This window comes from Typha angustifolia, chromosome 15 (assembly GCF_048772165.1).
Source record: "Typha angustifolia cultivar Huaian chromosome 15, ASM4877216v1, whole genome shotgun sequence".
NCBI classification, from domain to species: domain Eukaryota; kingdom Viridiplantae; phylum Streptophyta; class Magnoliopsida; order Poales; family Typhaceae; genus Typha; species Typha angustifolia.
The window spans coordinates 19963479-19986750 of record NC_133253.1 but is presented as its reverse complement, the minus strand read 5'-3'; the positions used below and the strand labels follow the sequence as shown (position 1 = coordinate 19986750).

The 23272-nt window shown below is 37.9% G+C and overlaps 1 protein-coding gene across 2 annotated transcripts; it reads left to right on the top strand.

The window, feature by feature from the left end:
* Nucleotides 1-827: 827 nt before the first annotated feature.
* LOC140777624 (uncharacterized) lies at nucleotides 828-22373 on the top strand. 2 transcript variants are annotated; one of them, XM_073121856.1, is made up of 20 exons: nucleotides 828-1036; nucleotides 2441-2560; nucleotides 2642-2930; nucleotides 4744-4835; nucleotides 6420-6584; nucleotides 6687-7080; nucleotides 13946-14064; nucleotides 14174-14246; nucleotides 14333-14547; nucleotides 14651-14695; nucleotides 14825-14915; nucleotides 15915-16106; nucleotides 16687-16793; nucleotides 16949-17039; nucleotides 18146-18271; nucleotides 19576-19701; nucleotides 20248-20418; nucleotides 21687-21746; nucleotides 21830-22012; nucleotides 22099-22373. In XM_073121856.1, the coding sequence occupies exons 1-19, from the start codon at nucleotides 939-941 to the stop codon at nucleotides 21962-21964; spliced, it is 2709 nt and encodes a 902-aa protein (XP_072977957.1). In that variant the 5' UTR covers nucleotides 828-938; the 3' UTR covers nucleotides 21965-22012; nucleotides 22099-22373. The 2 variants fall into 2 exon arrangements, with proteins under 2 accessions (XP_072977957.1, XP_072977958.1); XM_073121857.1 differs by lacking the exon at nucleotides 828-1036 and having other exon boundaries at nucleotides 2698-2930.
* Nucleotides 22374-23272: the final 899 nt, after the last annotated feature.

Here is a 23272-nt window from a genome sequence, read left to right as displayed (position 1 = left end):
CTGTCTGTTTACGGAAAACCCATTGGCCATTGCCTTCCGAGTTCCGAGTCCTGGTCGGAATCGGATTAATAGTGGTTTGGTTACGGCCCAAAAGATCGGCCGAAGAGCTAGCCTGCGGTGGATCCAATGTGATTGGACTCGGAGTTGGGTCGATGTCGCCCATGTTAGTAACATACGAATGTATACAAGTTTTATCATATTAGTAAAATCATTGGATCAAATAACGACTTTCAAATATATATCGCTTTTCAATTAATTGACTTATGAGAAATTTGGAAAGTACTCAATAAACTGTTAAGTCTTAAGTAGAGTAATTTTCATATAACTCACTGAATTATATAATGACTTCTAATGATAAGTTATTGAACCAAGAAATAATTTATGTGAAAAATTCTCTTGTTAAGACTTAATAACGGTTTATTTAGCAGACTGTCAAATTTCTAAGTTGTTGAACGTGTAAACAAATTATCTTAAAAACTGTTACCCCTGTTTTGCTAACATGACAAAATTTATGTATAACTTTATATTTAAGTTTTAAAGTATAATAGATGCGTACAAAAAGACTTAGAAGGAGCTAGTTTGGTGGAAAATAAAAAAGACTCGCGACATTTGAAATTTGAAGTTAAGGCCAACGTATAACTTGTAGGTATTACCGTATTAGAGACCACAAGGCCGTAAGTACCAATTACGCAAGGTTTTCCTTCGAAAGTGTGAGGTGAGGTAGCAATGGTTCAGTTCGGTACGTGTGGACTCGTAAAGCACCTATTGTTTAAAACTAGGCCAAACCCGATCGTCCATTAGTCACCACAAGTTCCGGCTATATAAATCCTATCCCCTCCCAATTCTTCTTCCACAGTTGCACCGGCTTCTTCCCTCCTGCGCTTCGAATTCTTGGAGCATCCATGGTTCTTGCTTATCGGCGGAGCTGAGAGAGGACGATGGCAGCGTCGTCGTCGAACCACCACGTCATCAATCGATTCTCCCGTCGCTGCCCTCGCGGAGGCGAGGCTCCAATGTCGGCGGGATTAGTCACCAGGTTTTCTCCGTCGGATTCTTTTTTTCCGGTCATCCTTTCTCGTTTTCTTTGCGAGCCCAACGACGGTTTACGGTTCTTGATACGATGGTCGTGGATCATCGTTTCTTGGTTGCTTTGCGATTAAAACTATGATAAATGATTCTTGGTACGATTTTAAGGAACCATGCTTTTTGTTTGCCTTGCGAATCCAATTATGGGGACTATTTTTGTGGTGATTCTCATAAATCATCCTTTCCTGGTTGCTTTGCGAATCCATTGACGGAGTACGGTTCTTGATACGATGGTCATGGATCATCTTTTCTTGGCTGCTTTGCGACGATTATGATCCATGATTCTTGTCAGGATTCAAATGAATAATCCTTTCGGTTGCTTTGCAAATCCAATGGCGGGAATTAGCACCAGAGTTTCTCTATAGATTATTTTCTCCCGTTGTCCTTTCTCGGTTTCTTTGCGAGTCCAATGACGGGAACAATTGCTGACATGATGCCCATGAAGCAGCTGGAAAGCTGGCCACAGTAGATAACTACCTTCTCGTATCCTTCTGATAGGTTTTCCTTGAAGCTTTATAACTTTTGGAAGATCAAGATTGCTAATGCGTGACCTCGTTGAGAGTTTAATGTCTTGCTTATGGTCATTTTAATCTGAAAAGAATGAGTCAATTTGTTGCATTTGTGTAAGAATCTGTCGCAAACTTTAGTTGCTGTTATTTTTTCCATCTTGAAAAAATAGGTGTGCCACTCATTACTGCTGGCCGTCAAAATAGAGACATCTTGATTCTTCTTGAAAGTCAAAGAATTAGAGTCACACAACATCAGAGGGCCTGTTGAGTGTAGTTATTTGGCAGAGCCAGCCCATCAGATAATTTCTCCTTTTGAATTGATAATATTAGTCAGTCTGTTCCTCCTTATTCTTGTTATTTCTGATATAATAGACAACTTTCTTCCATCTGTTAGGAACAGCCCTTTTAGCTTGTAATATCACGGTCCACTGTAGGCTATTGACTCAGAAAGGCATCTCCCAGATATTTCGTACTTATGTCACTTTCAGCTGGACCTGAGACTGATAGTCGTACTGTGGCCCTTCATATCCTTTATCTTGCATGCTTCTAATTTGTCAAGTAGCTCAACATTGTTTGAGAAATCTTAGTCATCATATGTTTCTTCAATCACACAAAGAACATGATTACTATTAATGGCAGCAGCTAAGTCTGCATCTTATTTAAACAAGGGCAGGTTTTAGTGGAAATGAAGTTATAGAAATAACTATTGTAATAAAATTAGAGTTCCTAAGCTATTCTCTTCATGCATCATTGCTTGTTTCTTTCCCTAGTATTTGTCTGATACAGTCATGGAAAATAGCTTGATAGAATCTACTCATCAGTCCTCATTAATATCTTTTACGCAGCACTTCAAAGATTTATATTTCATCCAAAGCTTTTGGCATAAATTTCAACTGCAAAGGTGTCTGTTATCTGAACCACCAGAAATATTATCATTGTATTTCAACGAAGAAGGGCTATTTAAGGTACGTGCTGTCAGAAAATTACAAAGATATTCTTAGTCCTAGGTGGTTAGAATGTAAGAAACTACGGCCATCCTTTCATAGAGCTAGAAGGATGATGCGTGAGATTCCTCTGGCTTCACCTGATGATGGTGTAACAGTCAATGGAATCCCACAAACTACTTCAAGCAGTGATATGGAGCAAATGAGGGTCGAGTTAGATCAAACTTTACAAAGTGAAGAACTAAGCAGCGGACTTATTCAGGCCATACATGATGCAGCAAGAGCTATTGAGTTAGCTATTTTAGAACATAGCTCATCCAAAAGCCCTTGGTTTTCAAAAGCATGGCTTGGTGTGGACAAAAATGCATGGATTAAGACACTGTCTTATCAGGTAGCAGTTTAACATTCTTAATCCCCTAGATCTATTTCTGCTATTTATCACAAACTTTCTTAGTCTCTTTTTAATGTACAACTTTGATGGTCTATATACTGAAATTTTGTTTCTTTGCACCTCCACTAAATGGTGGTCCTCCTAAATATAGCTTGTAAGTTTTGCTTGTGAGTAATTTAATCTAATAGTTAAAATGAGCATACCAAAATATTTCTACTAGCTGTTCGGTAACTGACTGGAATCATTTTGCATGCTTTATGCAATTACTATCCATATTGCTTGGAAGAGTACAATATTTTCTTGGAAAGCTACAATGCAATTTCTTAGTTCATTTTACTTGACTGAATTAAGCCAAAAATAGGCTCAAATTAGAGCAATAAGTAAATTTGGAACATCATATTCAAAATTTCGTTTCCAGATTGTTAGCCATTACTTTATATTGTTGAACTTAGTTTAAATGGAATTCATGCCAGCTTTTCATATTTTTTAGTCCACCATGGTAAAGCAGGCTTCCTTATGCGAGTAATGCGAGTTTTGTTTGATTTAGGTGGTTAATCATTACTGTTTATCCAATAGGTAGGTTGGTTTTTGAACTGACACATGTTTGCAGTAATCCCCTGACCTGGGATTGTGGTCTGATAGCATCAAAATCCTTTACTTTTGACCTGACAACATGATGGTATGTCCACTTAATGTCTTAGAAGAGGACCACACCTTTAACACTAAAAGGTTCGGCAAAAGTAGATAATATATGGTATATTTATAATAGACTGCAGGCAGTAGACTGTCATGTAGGGAATTTAGTGATTTCTGCTTAGGCGCATGGGGAGAATACTAGTTGTATTTTGAAGTCGAGGTGGCTTAATAGTTGAAAACTGAAGAAACTATTACATTGAGTAATAGCTTAGAAAGCATGAAAACTATAATTTTTCTAGGAACATAGCCACTAGAGAATCTATCAGATTAGGAACATCTACAATTAATTTGAAGAGGAGGACGTCCAACATAGGAATATATTATTTATAAGGCGGACCACATGCGCCGCATACAGCCATACAGACCCAGGTGCCCATTTTCAAAACGTTAGGGGGCCTAACCATTAACCTGAGGATAACCAGAGAGTAGGTTTTAAATTTTGAAACTGAAGCTTTTAGTTTAAAATAGCCCTGAAAACACTGTTGATGGAAGGTATAAGTTATATATATATATATATTGGTATAATAATCTTTTACCATATATTTGATTGTAGCTCTAACCCAAACATTTACTATTCCTTCCTCGGTCCCTTTCGGTCCTCTCACATATGTCCTCTCTTAGTGTCTTTTTCTATTCCATCATCATTTATTCAGGATTCTGAACCTCTTATCTTCATGCATAATCAAATAGTATGTTCCAAATCTTTTGTTGCTGGAGTTCAAATAGATATGCCTCTTGGAGTTTCATCAGCAGTCAACTATAATTAGAATATTTGAATGGAAATAAGTATTTTGTAACTTACCCTTTCCTTTTTCATTTTTAACCATAAATCAACCTCTCCCTCTTTGATTCTTATGATATTTATGTTACATTGTTTTGCACATGTAGAATTCAATAAGTTTTGGTTCTTAATGTCAATGACTCTGATGCAAGAACTGCAAATTTTGTTCCCCAAGAAATCTTTTTGGTACTCTTCTTCTGATGTTAAACAAGAATGTTCCTATGTCATTGCATATGACTATTGTGCTATCACTCCAACATGGTAAAATATAAGTAGCAGTTCCTATTCTGGTGCATATTGAATATTCTTGTCTGAATTCACAAACTATATTCCCAGGCTGCTGTGTACTCTCTATTACAAGCAACTATTGAGATTTCTTCTCGGGGAGATGCAAGAGACAGGGATATCAATGTATTAGTGCAAAGGAGGTCATTTGCTTTCACTCTGACTTCTACTTCTTCATTTTTTTTATTTTTTATTTTGCTTTTCTTTTCTCTGTAATCTTGTTCCCAATCTGTGCTTATTGCTTAATTGGCTAATATGATGCAGTTGTATCTTTAACCTACTGTCTACTTGAAGGATATGGACTTGCTTATCCTAGAAGCAACTTTGAAAATTGATTGTCCAACTTTATAATATATTTCAGAAAATTCATCCTCTCTTTCATACTGAATTGATTATTATGCTTGATGATCATTCTTAGTAGAATGCTCTTTTAGTCGAACTTCCATGTCCTGAACTCTTCCTTGTGGCACAGTCCTTTGCCACATTATAGTATATGACATCTAAAATTTTTTTTTCTTCTTTTGTTGTAAGTGCATTGCAAACTGTCTTCTCCTTGGAAGATGCTCAATTACTCATAATTTATGAAGTCTAGGCAAACTTTAGAACTTATCAAACAAATGGTGGTGCTTCAAACTATTTGATGGAGATATGCTATTCTAATTTGCCTCCATGACATCATTGAAGCAACCAATTCTGATTAATTTTGGCATTCCTTATTCCTTTACAGCAAGCTACACAATAGAAAAGATAATAGTAATTGCTAGTAGCCTAGTAATATATCATGCAAAAGAGGTCTAGATCTAGAAAACAAGTGAACAAAAGTGAGAGATAATACTTTATGGACACAAATAAATTTATTTATATTATGCTTCCTCGACTAAACGTTGGATTACTAATGTAATTTCTTGATGATTTTTAATAACAATGCTTTTAGGGCCCAATCTAGAAGGATACCTGCATTACTAAAACCTTGTAGGATAGTGATAAGTGAGGACACTTATTTTTTTAGGTCAATCAAATTGAGCTTAGCTTTCAAATTTGGTTTCTCAGCTTCTTTTTCCCATATGTCAAATAATGTTTGGAAAGCCCTAGAAAATTTTATGATTAATCAAGAACTGGATTTCCTAACTTCCATAACATAATTTTTCAGTTTTTCTGACCTAGACAAAAGAGAGAAGTGAGATTTTGAAGGTTCATTTTTTTCAGCTGAGCAATGGGTCTTCAAAAATGTTTTCGTGCTTCATCAAGGTTGGATTAAATAAGTGTGCCAACTGGAAAATTAAGATTCTTTATGTATATTGTATATGACTATATATGTAACATATGTGCTTATCTCTTAATTTATCTATGTTTTTCTCTTAATTCAAATAATATTATGTGCTTGTACATCCGCCATATGTGAACGGATCAGATCAGCCTCAATCCAGATCTTATCTGTTTTTAAGTTGAGTAATCAAATAGGGGACATTAGCAGACATGAAAGATGCCGATTATTGAACTTTAATTGTAATGAGTTGTATATATGTATTAAGATCCATTGTGAAGCCTTAGCTCTGCTGAAGAATATTATTCTTGTCCCTGATAATTTATTTGGAGTATTCTCGTCGCCCCTTTGTGTCCTTAGACCTTGATATTGGATCCTTTGTGTGTGTTCAATCCGTTAATCTTGCAGTCTGGTTCTCTTTTTTACTAAGCTTTCTTGCCACTTGTAATTCTGTAATTTGCAGTTTAGTGAGGCTGTGTGCTCCACTGGAGAGAATAATCCAGGACGAGTTGTCTATGAAGCAGAATGCTGCATATGAATGGTTTTGGTCTTATCAACTCCCACTGGTTATGACAACATTTGTGAATCTTTTTGAAAAAGACGTCCGCTTTAGTGCTGCAACAAGGATGTATGCCCATATTCTTCCACTTGAATGGTTTTAAAACTAATTTGGATGCAGAATAATCTAGTTTCTGACAGTGAATGCATAACACCATGTTCTTTCTATCAGATGCTGTAAGGGAGAGTCAACAAGTTCAGCCATTGCAAGCGACATTTCACTACTTATGCTTGCTCTGAGCTGCCTTGCTGCCATTACAAAGCTTGGATCGACAAAAGTTTCTTGTCAGCAGTTCTTTCCTATGGTTTCAGATATTACTGGTAGATTTATGGACATGCTTCTTGACTTTGTCCCAATAAGTAAAGCATATCAGTCCATGAAAGATATAGGTCTACGCAGAGAATTTCTTTCCCATTTTGGCCCTCGAGCTGCCACTGGTAGGTTCCCTAATGATCATGGGTTCGAGGAGATATCATTTTGGATTGATCTTATTCAAAAGCAGTTGCAACGAGCTATTGACCGGGAAAGAATATGGTCAAGACTGACAACTTGTGAAAGTATCGAGGTTAGAATCTGGTACCACCAAAATGTTGAAATAAAAGACGCTCTCTTTTTCTATTTAGTAGTTACTACCTTTTTGCAAATGATTTTCTGTTATTACATACTTGCTTTCGTCAGGGTTCTCAATCTTATCAATGATATGCTACTGTGGCTGTATTCCTTAGTTTCAAATTAAAATCTTTAAACCAGTAACAATCTGGTGTTTTTTTTTTGCCACCTTCTTAACACAATTAATTTTTGTGTCTAGTGATTGCATCTCAAATTCTTGTAGGCACCCATGTATAGTTAGAACTTGGAAGAGAGTGCTGGTCTGTTGGATAATTTTCGGAATTATGTTGACATTAGAGATGCTTCTATCTTTATTTTTTCTTGTTTCTCTCAATTAAAGTTAGCAATGAAGAAACAGGCAACTGGGCAAGTCTCCTACTAGTGTACCTAAGGTTTTTCATTAATCATCAGTGAAACAACAAGAAATCCAAACCTAGAAAGGGTTTGGAGAGAGGAGAAGAAAAGAGAATTTTGGTGAAATGTTTCATTTCTTTGAAAGAGAGGGCTCAGCCCTATTTACACAAGTTCACAATAAAATAGGATATATTTAAATGATAGACATTCTAATAACTCTAATACCCCCCTCAAACTCAAGGTGGATCATAAACCGAGAGTTTGCTAACTAAATGTTCAAAGCGTGGAAGGGAAAGAGACTTCGTGAAGAAGTCGGCAATCTGCTCCCCATTGCTGAGGCGATGGAGTGAAATGGTGCCAGCTCTGTACTCCTGACGAGTATAGTGAATGTCGACTTCAATGTGCTTTGTCCTCTTATGGAAGACAGGATTTTTAGCTAACTTTTTAGCACTATCATTGTCGACATGAAGAGGGGTTGGAAGTTATAAAGAAACACCCATATCACTAAGGAGACGACGAAGCCAAACAACCTCCTTAGTAGTCGCACACATGGTGCGATACTCTGACTCAGTATTGGAGAGAGAAACCACATTCTGCTTCTTGCTACGTCAAGAAATCAGAGAGTCTCCTAGGAAAATGCAGAAGCCTGTAGTAGACTTCCGATCAGATTTGTCACCAGCATAATCTGCATTGGAATAAGCTCGCAAAGCCAAGATGGACGTCGATGGCATAAAAAGACGAGTGATGGTGCCACGTAGGTACCGAAGAATGCGTATAAGTGCAGCATAATGGGCAGATCGAGGAGCCTGCATGAACTGAGTGACAAGATCAACTGCATAAGAAATGTCAGGCCGAGTAATGGTTAGATATACGAGTGCCCCGACAAGCTGACGATATCTGGTCGGATCTAGAAGAAGCTGACCATCATCGGGCTGAAGCTTTACATGGAGCTCAACTGGAGTAGCAGCAGGACGAGTATCGGTGATGGTGGCATGACTGAGAATGTCAGTAATATACTTTTGCTGAGATGGCAAAAGATCATGAGATGACTGGGCAATTTCGACCCCAAGAAATACCGAAGAGGGCCGAGGTCCTTCATCTCAAACTGATGCTGAAGATGCTGCTGAAGGGAGCGGATGCCAACTGAGTTATCTCCGGTGATAATCATATCATCGACATATAGAAGAAGAATGACCCGACCCTGAGCAGAAGACCGCAGAAACATAGATGGCTCGGAGGGGCTCTCCCGAAATTCGTAAGCTGTGAGAACACTACGAAATCAATCAAACCAGGCACGAGGGGCCTGCTTAAGTCCATAGATAGCTCATCACAGACGACAAATGTGACCTGAAGGAAGAGGGAAACCAGGTGGAGGGTCCATATATACCTCATCGTCAAGAAGACCATGAAGAAATGCATTCTTCACATCCATCTGATGTAAGAGCCACTGGCGACTGGAAGCAACGGCAAGAAGAGTGGGGACAGAAGTCTATCCTGTATTCTTGAGTGAAGTCCCGAGCAACTAGACAAGCTTTGTACCTAGCAATGGATCCATTTGCAGCTGACAGGCACGATGTCTGGTGGGCAAGGGATAACATCCCAGGTATGCATCTGCTGAAGTGCCTAAAGCTCATCTACTATGGCCTGCTGCCACTCTGGAACCTGGATGGCCTCACGATATGACCTGTGCTGAGGAATGGAGTGGATGGCTGCAAGAAAGGTGTGAAACTAGGGAGAGTATGTAGCGGAGGACATCAAAAAACCATACCAATTAGGAGGGCGATGCTCACGCGCTGGATAACGACGAGCAGGTGCAGGAACTGTCACAGTAGATGATGGGACCGTCAGAGGAATACTACCAGTGGAGGGAGCCTCAGCTGTAGGACGGGACAAGACCTGCGAGTGTAGAAGTATGGTAGGGTCGTCATAGGAGGGGGGGGGGGTGTAATCCTCTGGAGGAGTTGGAATCTCAGTAAGAAAGCGATCTAGAGTGGCAGATGGAGGTGATAGTAAAGGAGTGTTTATGGGTAGAAGAGCATCAGGTAAATGGGGGACTGATGGTGGAGCTGGGGTAGGAACATCTGAGGGGACGGAGGATAGGACAGGTGTAGGGAGATCCAGAAATGATAAGTCCGAAGGAGACAAATCATCGGAGGTGAAGAAGAATATCTCTTCCAGAAAGGTGACATAGCGTGATATCCTAAGACGACGAGCATAAGTGTCATATTAACGATAGCCTTTATGCTCAGGACTGTATCCTAGAAAGACGCATTTAGCTGCCCGAGGGGACAACTTGTTACGTTCACCTGAAGGAAGAAGAACAAAACAGGTACACTCAAAAACACGAAGATGACTATAAGAGGGTGAAGTACCATAGAGACGATCATACCGAGTCACACCATCAAAGACAGATGATGGGGTTCAATTGATAAGATAGAGAGCAGTGAGAAGGGCCTCAGCCCAATACGAACGAGGGACAGAAGCCTCATGGAGGAGAGCACGAGTGGTCTCAAGGTGATGGCGATGCTTTCGTTCAGCAACTCCATTCTGAGCAGGGGTATAGGAACATGACTGCTGAGATATGGTGCCGGTAGAAGCATGAATAGAATGAAACTCAGATGAGAGATACTCACAAGCCCCATCAGATCGGAATATCCTAATAGATCGGCCAAATTGAGTACGAACCATAGAAGAGAAATCGCGGTAAATCTGACATACCTCAGATTGCTGATGCATAAGGTAAACCCAAGTGAAACGAGAGAAATCATCAATGAAGCAGACATAATAAAAAAAACCAAGACCCGAAGAGAGCGGAGCAGGACCACAAATATCAGAATGCACAAGATGAAAAGGGGAATCAGATATATTCTCACTAAGAGCAAAAGGAAGGGCCCGGTGTTTTGCCAACCTACAGCCAATACAAGGAGACAAACGGGGAAAACGACTACTGCCTAAGCGCCCAGACCGGGACAAGGTCTTGAGGCGCTGACTCAATACAGGACCTAATCGCCGATGCCATAGATCTGAAGTAGAAAGAGGAGTGACTGGACAAGCACTGGGATGAGGTGATGGAAGGTGAAGCTGATCCAGCTAGTAAAGTCCGTGAATCCGACTATCGATCTCAATCCTCTGGCCTGTAGACGAGTTCTGCACAACACAAGAAATAAACGAGAAAGATATAGTGTAACCAAAGTTAGAAAGCTGAGTAATAGAAATGAAACTCATGGTTAAACCGGGAACAAGCCAAACATCAGATAAGGTAAGACGGCCAGTAGTATCCGTGGATGAGGTGATGTGACCAATGTGAGAGATAGGATAACGAGTCCCATCAGCTGTGTGAACATGAGGAAGAGCAAGTGGGGAAGGTGTGAGGCTAGTAAAAATGGAGGAGTCACCGGTCATATGATATGAGGCACCTGAGTCAAAAATCCAGGATTTAGTCATACTAGAGGCAGAAGTAGAGGCGCCAGTAAAGCTGAAAGCTCCATGAATGAGCTGCTGGATCTGCTGAAGCTGTGCACTACTGAAGATGGGATCAGTGGAGTGAAGAGCTGGATTGGTGCTTGGACCAAAAGTCGAAGAAGACAAGTGACGACTCTTGTCCTTACTTGATCCCCTTTTGGCAGAACGGGGAACAAGCTCAGGATGAAGTCGATAGCATCGAGCGGCAAGATGACCAGGCCGGCCACAATGAGTGCACATAGGTCGCGATGAGTGATGCTCTCGTCTGGACACATGAGTGACACGAGCAGCAGTAGAAATGTCAGGCTGGACTGATATAGGGGCAGGTGTAGCACCAAGCACACTCTCTACGACGACAGAAGGTTGTGTAGGTGTAATCTGTTGAGAGGGCAAGAGACGCTGCCTAAGTTCCTCAGCTTGTAGCTCAGTTATGGCACTATCCAGACTAAGGAGAGTGGAGCGGTGCAACAAATGACGAGTGAGATCCCCAAATTTCGGACGAAGGGCAAACAGGAACTCCATCAAATGATCTTCATCACGATGTCGCTGAGCAGCGACTGAGTTAGTAGGGCAAAAAGTAGGCTCCATTGACGTGAGCTCACGCCAAATATCAGTCATACGGGCATAAAAATCCTGGATAGTGAGCTGACCCTGTCTGGCCTCGTGAGCGTCGCGATGGAGTTAAAAGCGACGCATTAGACTCGATTGCACGAATCGACGACTAAGATAGGTCCAGATGGCCTGCGCAGAGGGCAAGGTCTGGAGCTGAGGCCGAAACGATCGATCAACCTGTAGAATGAGGCAGGTGCAGACCTCTATGTCACGCAAGGCCCACTCATCATACTCTGGAGACGAAACCTCTGTCTGAACAGTCTTGAGTGTGGTAGACTCAGAAGAAGCTACAGAAGTAGTCTGGATGATAGTGCGAGGGGGAGCGTACCCCGTAGACATGCCATCAATATGCTCGAGAAAACGTCGCCCGCGAAGGACAATCTCAATAGAAGAGGCCTATGTGATCCAGTCTTGTTGAGTGACAAGAAGAAATCTGACTAGTGATATACTCTCACGACCAACCGGGATATAAGATGCCATTGAGAAGGACGAAAAAATTGTCAAGCACTTGAGGGCGATTCACAATTTTCTCACTCAGGCCTTTCGTCGAACATTTGGAGTGCGGAGAAATTAACTTCAATTTCGATCAAACAGTTTCCTTATTTCACTGTTGGATGAAAGGAAGCAAGTATGGCTTTCACTATGTGGCCTTCACTGAGCTGGAGTGAGTGAGAGGAGATGGCTGAACGAGGAGCCGTAACCCAGCCGTTGAAGGATGGCTTCACGATAGCTACAGTTGTTGGTCGAAGCTGAGCTCGAGGAGGGTGACCAATGAAGACCACCTTCTCTCCGATGGGAGAGCTTGAGCTACAAAATCAGACTTGTCGATGAAGGAAGGAATTGAGGCTGCTGAGAGAGCTCACCGACGGCAGCAAAATAAAATTTGGTCGAAACAGAGTTCGAGGAAAGTGACCGGTGGCCCTCCAACGGCGACGCCCTCGACTGGAAGGAAGATGCGACGGGTAGTGACCTCTAACAGTGACGCCCTCGACTGAAGGAAGGAGGCGCTGAGAGAGCTCACCGGCGACAGCGGAAGAAAAAAAAATTGTCGATCCCGAGCTCGAGGAAGGCGACCAGTGAAGAAGGAGCTGCCCTCCAACATTGATGCCCTCGACTAGGAGGGAGGCGCAACGAGCAGCGTCCTCTAGCAGCGACGCCCTCGACTGGAAGGTGCGACGGGCAACGATGGCGGGCAGCGACGATGGGCAGTGATGAAACGGAGTCTCCGGTGAGGAAGAAAAAAAATTTTGATGCTCAATTGGAGTGGTGAAGTCCAGGGGCAGTTGGAAAAAAAAATTCAGTGATCGGAGAGCTCTGATACCATGAAACAACAAGAAATCCAAACCTAGAAAGGGTTTTGGAGAGAGGAGAAGAAAAGAGAATTTTAGTGAAATGTTTCATTTCTTTGAAAGAGAGGGCTCAGCCCTATTTACACAAGTTCACAATAAAATAGGATATATTTAAATGATAGACATTCTAATAACTCTAATAATCAGAAGAGGTATCCTTTTAGTACTTAGTTTCAGTAATTTTTTAGTACTTATGATGCTTTGACTTTGACTTGTAAGTTCTAACTGGAGTGAATCGTTTTATGCAATACTCTATTAACAGTAGGTTTAGGATCCATCTTCTTTTTCTTTTTTCAGAAAATTTATTTCGTTGCTGCCATATATGTGCCAACATATGATATGAAGGAAAGTAAGAACTCACATATGTGCCAGTGTGTCACCACAATAATATTGTTTCACTGTTCTTTTGTACTGGACTAGCCACAACACAAATTGCAGGTCTAAGCTTGGCTTTATAAGTCTTAAAAATTTGAGCTAAATATTGTCGAGTTTCTTTCCCATTTGATTACTTGCTTATTTATTGCATCTCTAGTAGAAGCAGATAAAGATAGAAGCTACTCTTTATCTATATATCCTAGTAACTTCAATATGTGAAAAAAGTGCACAGTTAATTTACGATATTTCTGCATGTAGCACACTTTATTTCTATTATTTACTGAACAAATTCTGTCAAGTGAAGAAGAATATTAGTCACTATAGCATAACATAGTGGTTATAGAAATAATCATTATGTTGGGATCTAAAATTGTCGCATATAAGAATTTGTTATTTTCTGGAAGTACAGCTCACCAGCAATTTACTTCCATGAATATAACATCCTGCTAGATTACCTACATTTTCATGGATTATCTTCCGTATGTTCACATAGCTTATGCCTTATAATATGATTGTAGTATCCTTTCATCTTATTCATTACTAATGGATGCATGACGCAATAATTATTAAGTCAAAGTATCATTTTGACTGTACTTCATTATCATTTTTGCTGTTTTATCTTATTCCTGATTCTTAATAGTGAAATAGACATATTTGAGCTTTACACAGGTACTGGAAAAGGATTTAGCAATATTTGGGTTTTTTATTGCCTTGGGCAGAAGGACACAGTCACATTTATCTTCTAATGGTTTTACTGCCATAGATGACCCGATCAAAGGCATTATAAGGTGTGGTTAAATATCACTCTGTTTTTCTCTACATGGAAATATGATCATATTTGTACAATTCAAATTATGTATTGTTGCTGTTCTATTGATTGGAATTGTCTCCCTTCAGGTATCTTATAGGTGGAAGTGTGTTGTACTATCCGCAGTTATCATCCATTAGTTCTTATCAACTATATGTAGAGGTTAGTATGCAGGTTAGGATTGTAAATGATGCATTTGTCAGTATCTTATATTTATGCATATTGTACTTTTTTATATGGCTGTGTAGGTAGTCTGTGAGGAGTTGGAGTGGCTTCCCTTTTATCAGAGTAATTTATCTGATGCCTCACCTGATAGTAATGGCAAAGAAGAAGGGATACATAAAAGGGAAGTAATTTCTAAAGTTTTAAGTGTGTGCTCTTACTGGATAACAAGTTTTATTAAGTATAGCCAGTGGCTTGAGAATCCATCAAATATAAAGGCAGCGAGATTTCTATCAAGAGGGTACAGTAATATGTAGTGATTGAGGAATTTCATTCTTCTTAGATGGTGAATTATGAACTTTGGAGAGGACATTTGTCACTAATTCTTGCCTCTTATCTTTTAGGCACAGCATGTTGAGTGATTGTATGAAAGAGCTTGATGTAACAAAGTAAGTGCTATAAGATTAAACCACTAATTTTGATTGTTATCATTCCACATGATGCTTGCATAAATGAATAACATTATTTTCTCTTTCCTGATCTCAAAAGTTTGCTGTATAATGTTAAATGAGCTGTAGGAATAGGAAAAAGGAGACTGCAGAATATGAAGGTCAACTTAAACCTGAAGCAATCTTACTGGCTGAATCAGAGTTAGATTCTTTTGACAAGGTATTGGACATGTTTTCTCCCGATGTGAACTTTTGGATTGATGAGTAATGAATTTACTTTTTCTGATGAACATGGAGTCATACTTCTAAGCAAAGCAAATTTTGATGTAGCTTATCTTTCATAATTTGTCTCTAGAAACACGGTATGATTCTTGATATTAATGAGAGACACTGAGGATTGATCAAAGCTTTTATTAGGAATCTGGAGGTTTGATTGCAATCTGAGAGCTAATTGGTAAGGGCTAGTAGCTGCACCTTGTGAAGAATGAAGAGAAAAGGTTATTTTGATGGGGAATTTCCAAGAATCTATTTATTACCAATAGTGTAACTACGAATATTCAGTAAAGGTTGCCTCAACTGGATGGATCAGGGTACATTCACATTTTTATAAGAAACCAAGTGACCATTCAAAGATATATTGCTTTATTTGTACTGCTTCCTTAAGAGGATTGACTCTTGCACTTGAAATCAATAAGTAAAATGGTATCTCAATAGGGAAGGGCAACTGATGGGTAAACTTTTGTTTTTAGTTTCACTAACCCAGTCATAGTTCATTGTTACTTATTGCAGTTAAATCAAACATTAATTGGATTAAAAAAGTTTTGATTTGTTTATATTCCAATGATCAAAAGATTGAATGCTTAGAACTGAAAAGAATGTTTGCTGGTGCCACATAAATTGGAGCCTTAAGCATTGGGGAACAGTAGAAAGCATGGTTTCACCAACTGCTGTAACCAATTAGTTGTAAATGCTAGAGAAGACAAAGATATCCTTTACTTTTAGTAAAGAGCTATTGGAGTTTATTCATCCATTTTCTTGCTTTTCTTGTACTTCATATTCCGCTCTACAGATAAACAAGATCTTCAGAACTCTATTGTTTTTAACTTGTTTTATATAGCTTCTTGATCGTGGCATAAGATGATATTTGCTGATTGAAATATAGCAATTGCAACTTGTTACCTCCTTTTGGGTACAAATTTCAGTTAATTCCTGGTTGCAGGCGCTTGAAAGCGTTGAGGAAGCAATGGTTAGATTGGAGAATTTATTGCAAGAATTGCATCTTTCCAGTTCGAATCCCGGTAAAGAACACTTAAAAGCTGCCTGCTCTGACCTTGAGAAGATTAGAAAGCTTAAGAAAGAGGCTGAGTTTCTTGAGGCATCTTTTAGAGCAAAGGCAGAATCATTAGAGCAGGTATATTTTATTACTCTCATAATAGTTATGTTTGAAAGATTTTGAATCCTGGAGTCTTGACACATGAATATGACCATCATGACATTAGATTTGTCTAGTTGTTTCAGGATTTGAAGAACGTTTGTTGCATAATTTTCTTAAACAATGGATACTTGAAGACAAAATTGTTGCTTGGATATTACCACCAGATCATCTCAATACTCATTTTTCATATCATCCTCTGGTTGTCCTGATATGTTTGTGAGCTCTGTTGGACCAAATTTACCACTCTAGAGAAAAGGAATTACACTGAAAGCCTCTGTCAATGCTGTCGTTAACTTGCTATATGTGCATAAGATAGACCATTGTCAATAGTCACGACCTATTATATCAGCTGAACTTCTTGCAAGTTGTTAGAATCCTGTGTTTGATGACATATGTTCATTGTTCTCTAGCTTGACTAGTGGCATTGTTTGTATAGATAGCAGAGCTGCTGAATCGCAAAAATCTAATCTACTGACTGGGAGATTTTTTTTATTGGTAATGAAGCTACTGGATCTGCAGTAATTTACTTTACTTATTATTCTGTGTGTTCAACTAGGTTGATTCTGATGATGGCCAACTGTCTACTAGTGGAGGTCAGGAACATGTCAAAATTGCTGGAGAAATCTCCAATGCTAGTGCAACATCTGCAAAGCAAGTAGAGAGGTGAGTCTAAATGTCTAATACACATTTGTGGTTAGTCATGATTAATTTTTATACGGTTCCTACTTGTCAGTAATTTGTATCTGTATGTCCATATCTGAACAAGGATTGTTCTCGTAATGGATTAAAGGTGTTCCTTCTTTGGTTGTTTTCATCAGGCTGGATAATAAACGTCGTGGTTTTTGGAGTTTCTTGGTGCAGAGGTCCACTAGGAAAAGTGAGCCTGGGTTACCAACAACAGATCGAGATGTATGACAACATTTAAATTGTATTTCTGTTGATGCTATTTTTATGTTATATATTCTATTGAGTATTAATGCCCATACTTATTTGTAGGTGATGGATATAAAATATCATATAAGTAATGCCTTTGTGCTGTTATTCATTCACTAAGAGATAATCCTATAGATTGAGGATGACTGCTAATTGAATAGAAGATGCCTGATTCAGTCCTTGTTCCTGGTGCTCCAGCAGTTTTAATTTTTAAATAATACTTCACAAGATTCATATGATTCAATTCGTGAATTAGATGCCGTTTATTCTGTTTACTTTAATCAGTTTGACAAGTCACGTCTTAAAAAATTAATAATGACAAATAAAGTGACCTTAGATAGTGAGATGACTTGTCATATCAAAAGAGGAACAATAGGAATAGCTTGAGAGAGAGAGAGAGAGAGAGAGAGGAAAAGACAATGACTTTTGGCTGCGAGGTCACTAGTTGTACTTAGGACTTTTATCAGGGTTTTAATGAGGTAGATGCTCCCGAATCCGCCCCCGCGGGTAACATAGGATTCCCTATAGTTGTACTTAGGACTGCCTTTAAAGGTTTAGGGTTTTATTAGGGTTTAAGGGTTTTATTAGAGTTTAAGGTTTTAATTAGGGTTTTTATTAGAGTTCAGGGTTCTATTAGGATTTTTATAAGGGTTTAGGGTTCTATTAGTGTATTTATAAGGGTTTAAGGTTTTTATTAGAGTGTAGGATTTTTATTAGGGTTGTTATTAGAGTTTAGGGTTCTATTAGGGTTTTTTTTAGTTTAGGGTTTTATTAGGGTTTTTATTAGGGTTTTTTATTAGGGTTTAGAGTTCTATTAGGGTTTTTATAAGGGTCTAGGCTTTTATTAGGGTTTAGGGTTTTTATTAGGGTTTAGGGTTTAGGAAAATGCTATTTGCCTTATCATTATTTTTATGCCATAATAATGCTCCAGCTGATCACTTTCTGAAAACTTGCACATGCCTCTTTAGGGTTTAGGAAAATGCTATTTGCCTTATCGTTATTTTTATGCCATAGTAATGCTCCACCTGATTACTTTCTAAAAACTTGCACATGCCTCTTTGAGTAAAATGGTATTTCTGCAGGCTGCTGTAGTTAAAAAGGATAATCAAGATGAGTTGAATGATATTCGTCGCTTTGAACTGCTGAGGCATCAACTGATTGAGCTTGAAAAGAGGGTCCAAGGAAGTATGGACCATGCTGAGAATGAGGTTGTATCTATATTCTACATTTAGTTGATGTATACTTGCTGAGAGCTTATAGGTAGTTATCAAATGTTATATATTGTCTTGCTACCTCTAGAGCCCATATGAAAAAATATCTGCTTTATGGGTTGCTCGTAAACTATCCATCAGTGTTATGTACTATAAGTGCTGCCCACATTCATTTCCAACAAATGCGGCACCTCATACTATCTTCATATGTTTATGGAACATACATTATATTAAGGTTTTATATGCTTTTCTTTTCCTTCTCTGTTTCTTTGGACAATGAAAGATGCACATCGTGATACTTGTCCACTCAACTTTTAGTCACATGCACTTCGTCACTTAATACAAATCTGGAACACATGGCATGATAAGTGGGGTTATGTTTTTGTGACAAACAGGTACCAAGTTTAGAACATCATTATACATAGTGAAGGACAGGGAACAGGAACAGTATGGTGCCTCTCAAAGATCCAAAATGATGTTCATTGATATCTGGATATTTTTTTCTGGAATCAGCTGTATCATTGACCTTTCTTAAAGTGTTTACTAAGTTATATTATAACTATTTTTGGATACTGGGTGGTTCATCATGTTTTCATGATGCAATATACTTACATATGACTTGGTACATATTAATGCTGTTAGATCATTAGATGTTCATTGCTTACTTTTTTGTAAAGCTTGGTATTAAGCTGAGAGTTTACTTCTACTGAATCCTTTTTATTCTTTTAATAGGCAATATACATTATGTTTTTCAGAAGAGACATGCAAGCTTGTTTACTGCTACTTAACACTTTTATAATTATTGTAATGGGCCTTGAAATTTACAAATGCCATTTCAAGGTCAAAAAGTGAGCACTTTATCTATCTTCAGCTTGGATTTTGGATTAGCTTTTACCGTCCTAAGGCACAACAATGTCTAGGGAAGTGCTAAAACATTTGACATAGGTATGTAGGATATGTATGTATTAGACATCGGTCATAGAAATTTAAAATTTACAGAATAGAGTAGAAAATAATATATGGATTTTATTCACCCAAGAAATTGTCAATCTGCTGTTTAGACGACTTCCAATATTGTTCTAGGCGCTTAGGTTTGTTCCATCCCTTATTCATATATAATTAGTCTTGGTCTAAGATACTACATATGCCTCAAATGTGTGGAGAATGGCTAGGATTATGGGGTTGAGTCAGTTGACTGACCATGCTTAATTACTCATAAAGCTCATATTAGTATTCTTATATTTTTCTTGTTCTTGACTTTCTTAGTCTTTAATGAGATCGCTTTTTGCCTACTTTCTCAGGAAACTGATCTTACAGATGACAAAAATGAGCAAGTTTCTGCTACATTGCATAATATGTTAGTTCCTGCTTCAAATAAAGATGATGTAATTGCCAAGTCAATGGAAAAAATTAAAGAAACCACCACGGTATGACTCTTTAGATCAATTTGTTGTCTATTTTGAATTGATTTCTTATTTGATAATTGGAGTTCCTAGAGATAAATGAGTTGTCGATGCACTAAATATACAGAAGTGTGCCTGTCTTGCATGTCTTGGTTATTTTAAATGCTCTCTGACATTGATCAGGGCCATCTTTGATTATTCAGGGATTATCAGGGCTTTATGGGATCACTATTAATAAATTCCAAATTACAAAATTGCCCCTGTTTGATCTTGGGAACATATAAAAATGACCCATAGAATGCAGAAAATGGGACATGCCATTTTTGATAATAGAGGAAAAAAGTAGTTGGTTTGTAAATTCATCTAAGGAATGGATTTTCTCAGTTCTTTCTTAGCAATTTGCAATTATCAGATACTTTCCTTTATCATGTAATGAGTGAGTAAGATGAAGTCTTTAAACTGAAAAGTTGAGTCCTGTCATTTCTTTTAAGAGTGTTCAGTCTTTGGATTTCTTGTTGCCCTTGGTTTCTTTTCACGACCTTGTTGACTATTCTTAATTTCTGTATATAGGATGTGTGGCAAGGAACCCAGCTGTTAGCCATAGATGTGGCAGCTGCTTCGGTTCTGCTAAAAAGAGCACTTACTGGAGATGAACTCACAGAGAAGGAAAGGAAGGCTGTTCAGAGAACTATGACTGACTTGGCATCTGTTGTTCCAATAGGAATTCTTATGCTTCTTCCAGTGAGTCATATTGAATTTATATATTGTCCTCCCAACGGTCTGCTTGTGTCTGCCAAGTAACATTGCAAATTCATATTCCTCCAAATTTTATCTAGTGGAAAAGGTTACTGGTTGTTAGCAGACTCATAACCGAAGATAATTCTGGTAAAAAAAAGAAGCCATTAGACGAAAATTGCTAAATATTGAAGATTACATTTGGCGTGTTCATGTAGGAAGCTATATATTAGACAATATGGGTATCATAATTCAGGTGTTTTCCACTTTTCCCATGTGGTACTGCAGATGTTTTACCACTGATATACTGTTATTATTTTTTTACTTGAGTTACTTCATGGACTAGGTTAGAAAGATGTTTCACTGTCTTTATCTATGTTTGAAGGATATGCCTTGTCCTCTTGGATTAGTTTCAAGTTTCATTATTAACAAGGGCGGCCATAGCCTTACCCTCATTTCTGAGGTCCCTTATTCAAATCCTTATCCAGCTCCATTTATTCTGGCTGGTTCTAGTCTAGATCAAGGCAAGCTACAACTTGGAGCTTTTGGTTATTGTTGTTCTTACTCAAAATAGGAGGTTTTTAGCAGTAAGATTCTTTTCAGTGTCATACTATATCTGTAAGGTTTAACTTATTTCTGCATGATTTACTTCATATGACTCAAACTAGTTACTATATTAGTACTACAACTTGAAAGTTTTGCTTATTGTTGTTCTTACTCACAATAGGAGGTTTTTAGGAGTAAGATTCTTTTTAGTGTTATACTATATCTGTAAGGTTAAATTATTTCTGCACGATTTACTTCACTGTCATACTATATCTGTAAGGTTTAACTTATTTCTGCATGATTTACTTCATATGACTCAAACGAGTTACTATATTAGTACACATTCTTGTGGAACTCTTCTTTTAAACTTAATATGGATACTTTCTGCAGTCACCAACTCTCTATTAAAGCATTTTTGTGAATTTGATAAACAACAATCAGAAATGTTTTTTCACCCTTCATCAAATGTATTACACTACAAACATCATACATATGTTTTTGTAGCTAGAAGTCTTTCCAGATTTAGGTGCTCAATCATTTATATTCTGTATTTAATTTAATATATAAAGAAGCTACGCAAGCTATTTTCTTAACATAGCAGTACAAAAATATAGTTTGACCAAGAAATTAACTTACTAATCATTTGAATTAAAAATTTCCATGATTGCTTTGTTACATTTTTCTCCTTGGGGAAGACAATAAGCTTAAAAGGTCCCTTTAATGTCCAGGTTACGGCTGTTGGGCATGCAGCAATGTTGGCTTTCATCCAAAGATATGTACCTGCGCTGGTTTGTACCGTCTTCCATCCCCTCTTTCCTCTTGATATCAACAAAACTTTGCTGAGATGTGCAGTACTATTCTTGTTACACAGATTCCGTCCACGTATGCACCAGAGAGGTTAGATCTCTTGAGGCAACTTGAGAAAGTGAAGGAAATGGAGATCACCGATGTGAATACTGATGAAGTAACGGAGACAGTTGGCTTCAGCAACGACAATTTGAAGTAAAAGCACTTGCCAAATTGATTAATGTTCTTTGACAACCCTTTCTATAATGTAAGTCGAGCACTTGTGACCCTCTTGCATATAACTCTGACTTTTGCAAACCTGTTATTAAATGTCTTTTGGTTCTTTTTTTGCAGCCTTTTGTGCAGATGATACCGGAGCTCATTGATGCTTTAGAAATCTTTCATGGCCTATGCATGGCTTCATTCTTTATGAATACACTAATAAACCAGGCTTCCTGTGAGCCAAAGTGTCTTCCCTTCCACAATTGTCTAAATATTTGAATTGTGTTGCATTTTAGTTCCCAATGCTAAAGCTTAAAAATCTTCATTCTGTAATGTTGTCTTATATTGTGTAATTCTAGGATTTTGTATATAAATGGAAAGTGAATATATGATGCTTCTGCTGTAAATTTTAATTTTGAAGTGCAAATTTTGGATCTGCTTACTGGAAAATGTGTTATTTTACATCCAATGTGAACCAGACTGCTGTTTAAAAGGCTACTTGTAATTTTGCAATATCAAATTTAACACTCTTGTAGTCTTATTTGATACTATTACCAGATATAATTGAATGAATATATTTCGTATACCTAGATCTGAAAAAGTTCATCGCACGCTTGTCCTTTTGGATACTGCATGTCGAGACATCTTTATGGTTAAGCTGCAATCCTCTGTTCTAACTTTCACATTCTATTATGTAATCCTTATCAATATTATTTGTTTTATTTTCTGTTCCTCTGAAATAGCTGTTCTTTTGTACAAAGTTACTGTCTATGTAACTTTGTAACCTCTTCGTATGTGGAATTCTCTGTTCAGGCCACTACTCTGCCTAAATGGTAACTTCAAGACAGGATGCTACTCTGCGGTTAAATTTGTGAACACTTTCTGTGCTCAGAGGTAAGAATATTCTGTTCTCTTCTTTCAAAGATCTCGAAGCTTTTCCAGTCCACGTGTCCATATGCAGAGATTCTCCCGAAAGGTATCAGCAGAATACAATTGTTTATACTTTAGAAAGCCAAGGTCTTTTGCGTGTGTTTAAATTTGAGTTTTTCAGTATACATATCTTTTTAAAAATATCATATTACCTGTGTGCGTATTTAAATTTGATATTTGTATATAATTTTAAAACACACGAATTTTGTATATGTATCCTTTTAAATTTTTTTTGTTGCACATTATATTCTAGGAGTTATGAAATATGTGCAATTATATTCTAAATTCTATAAATTTTCTTAGTTGAATTTTTTTTATATTAAAGTATTGAGAGTCAATTTAAAAAATAATCGAATGATATCTACAAATAACATAT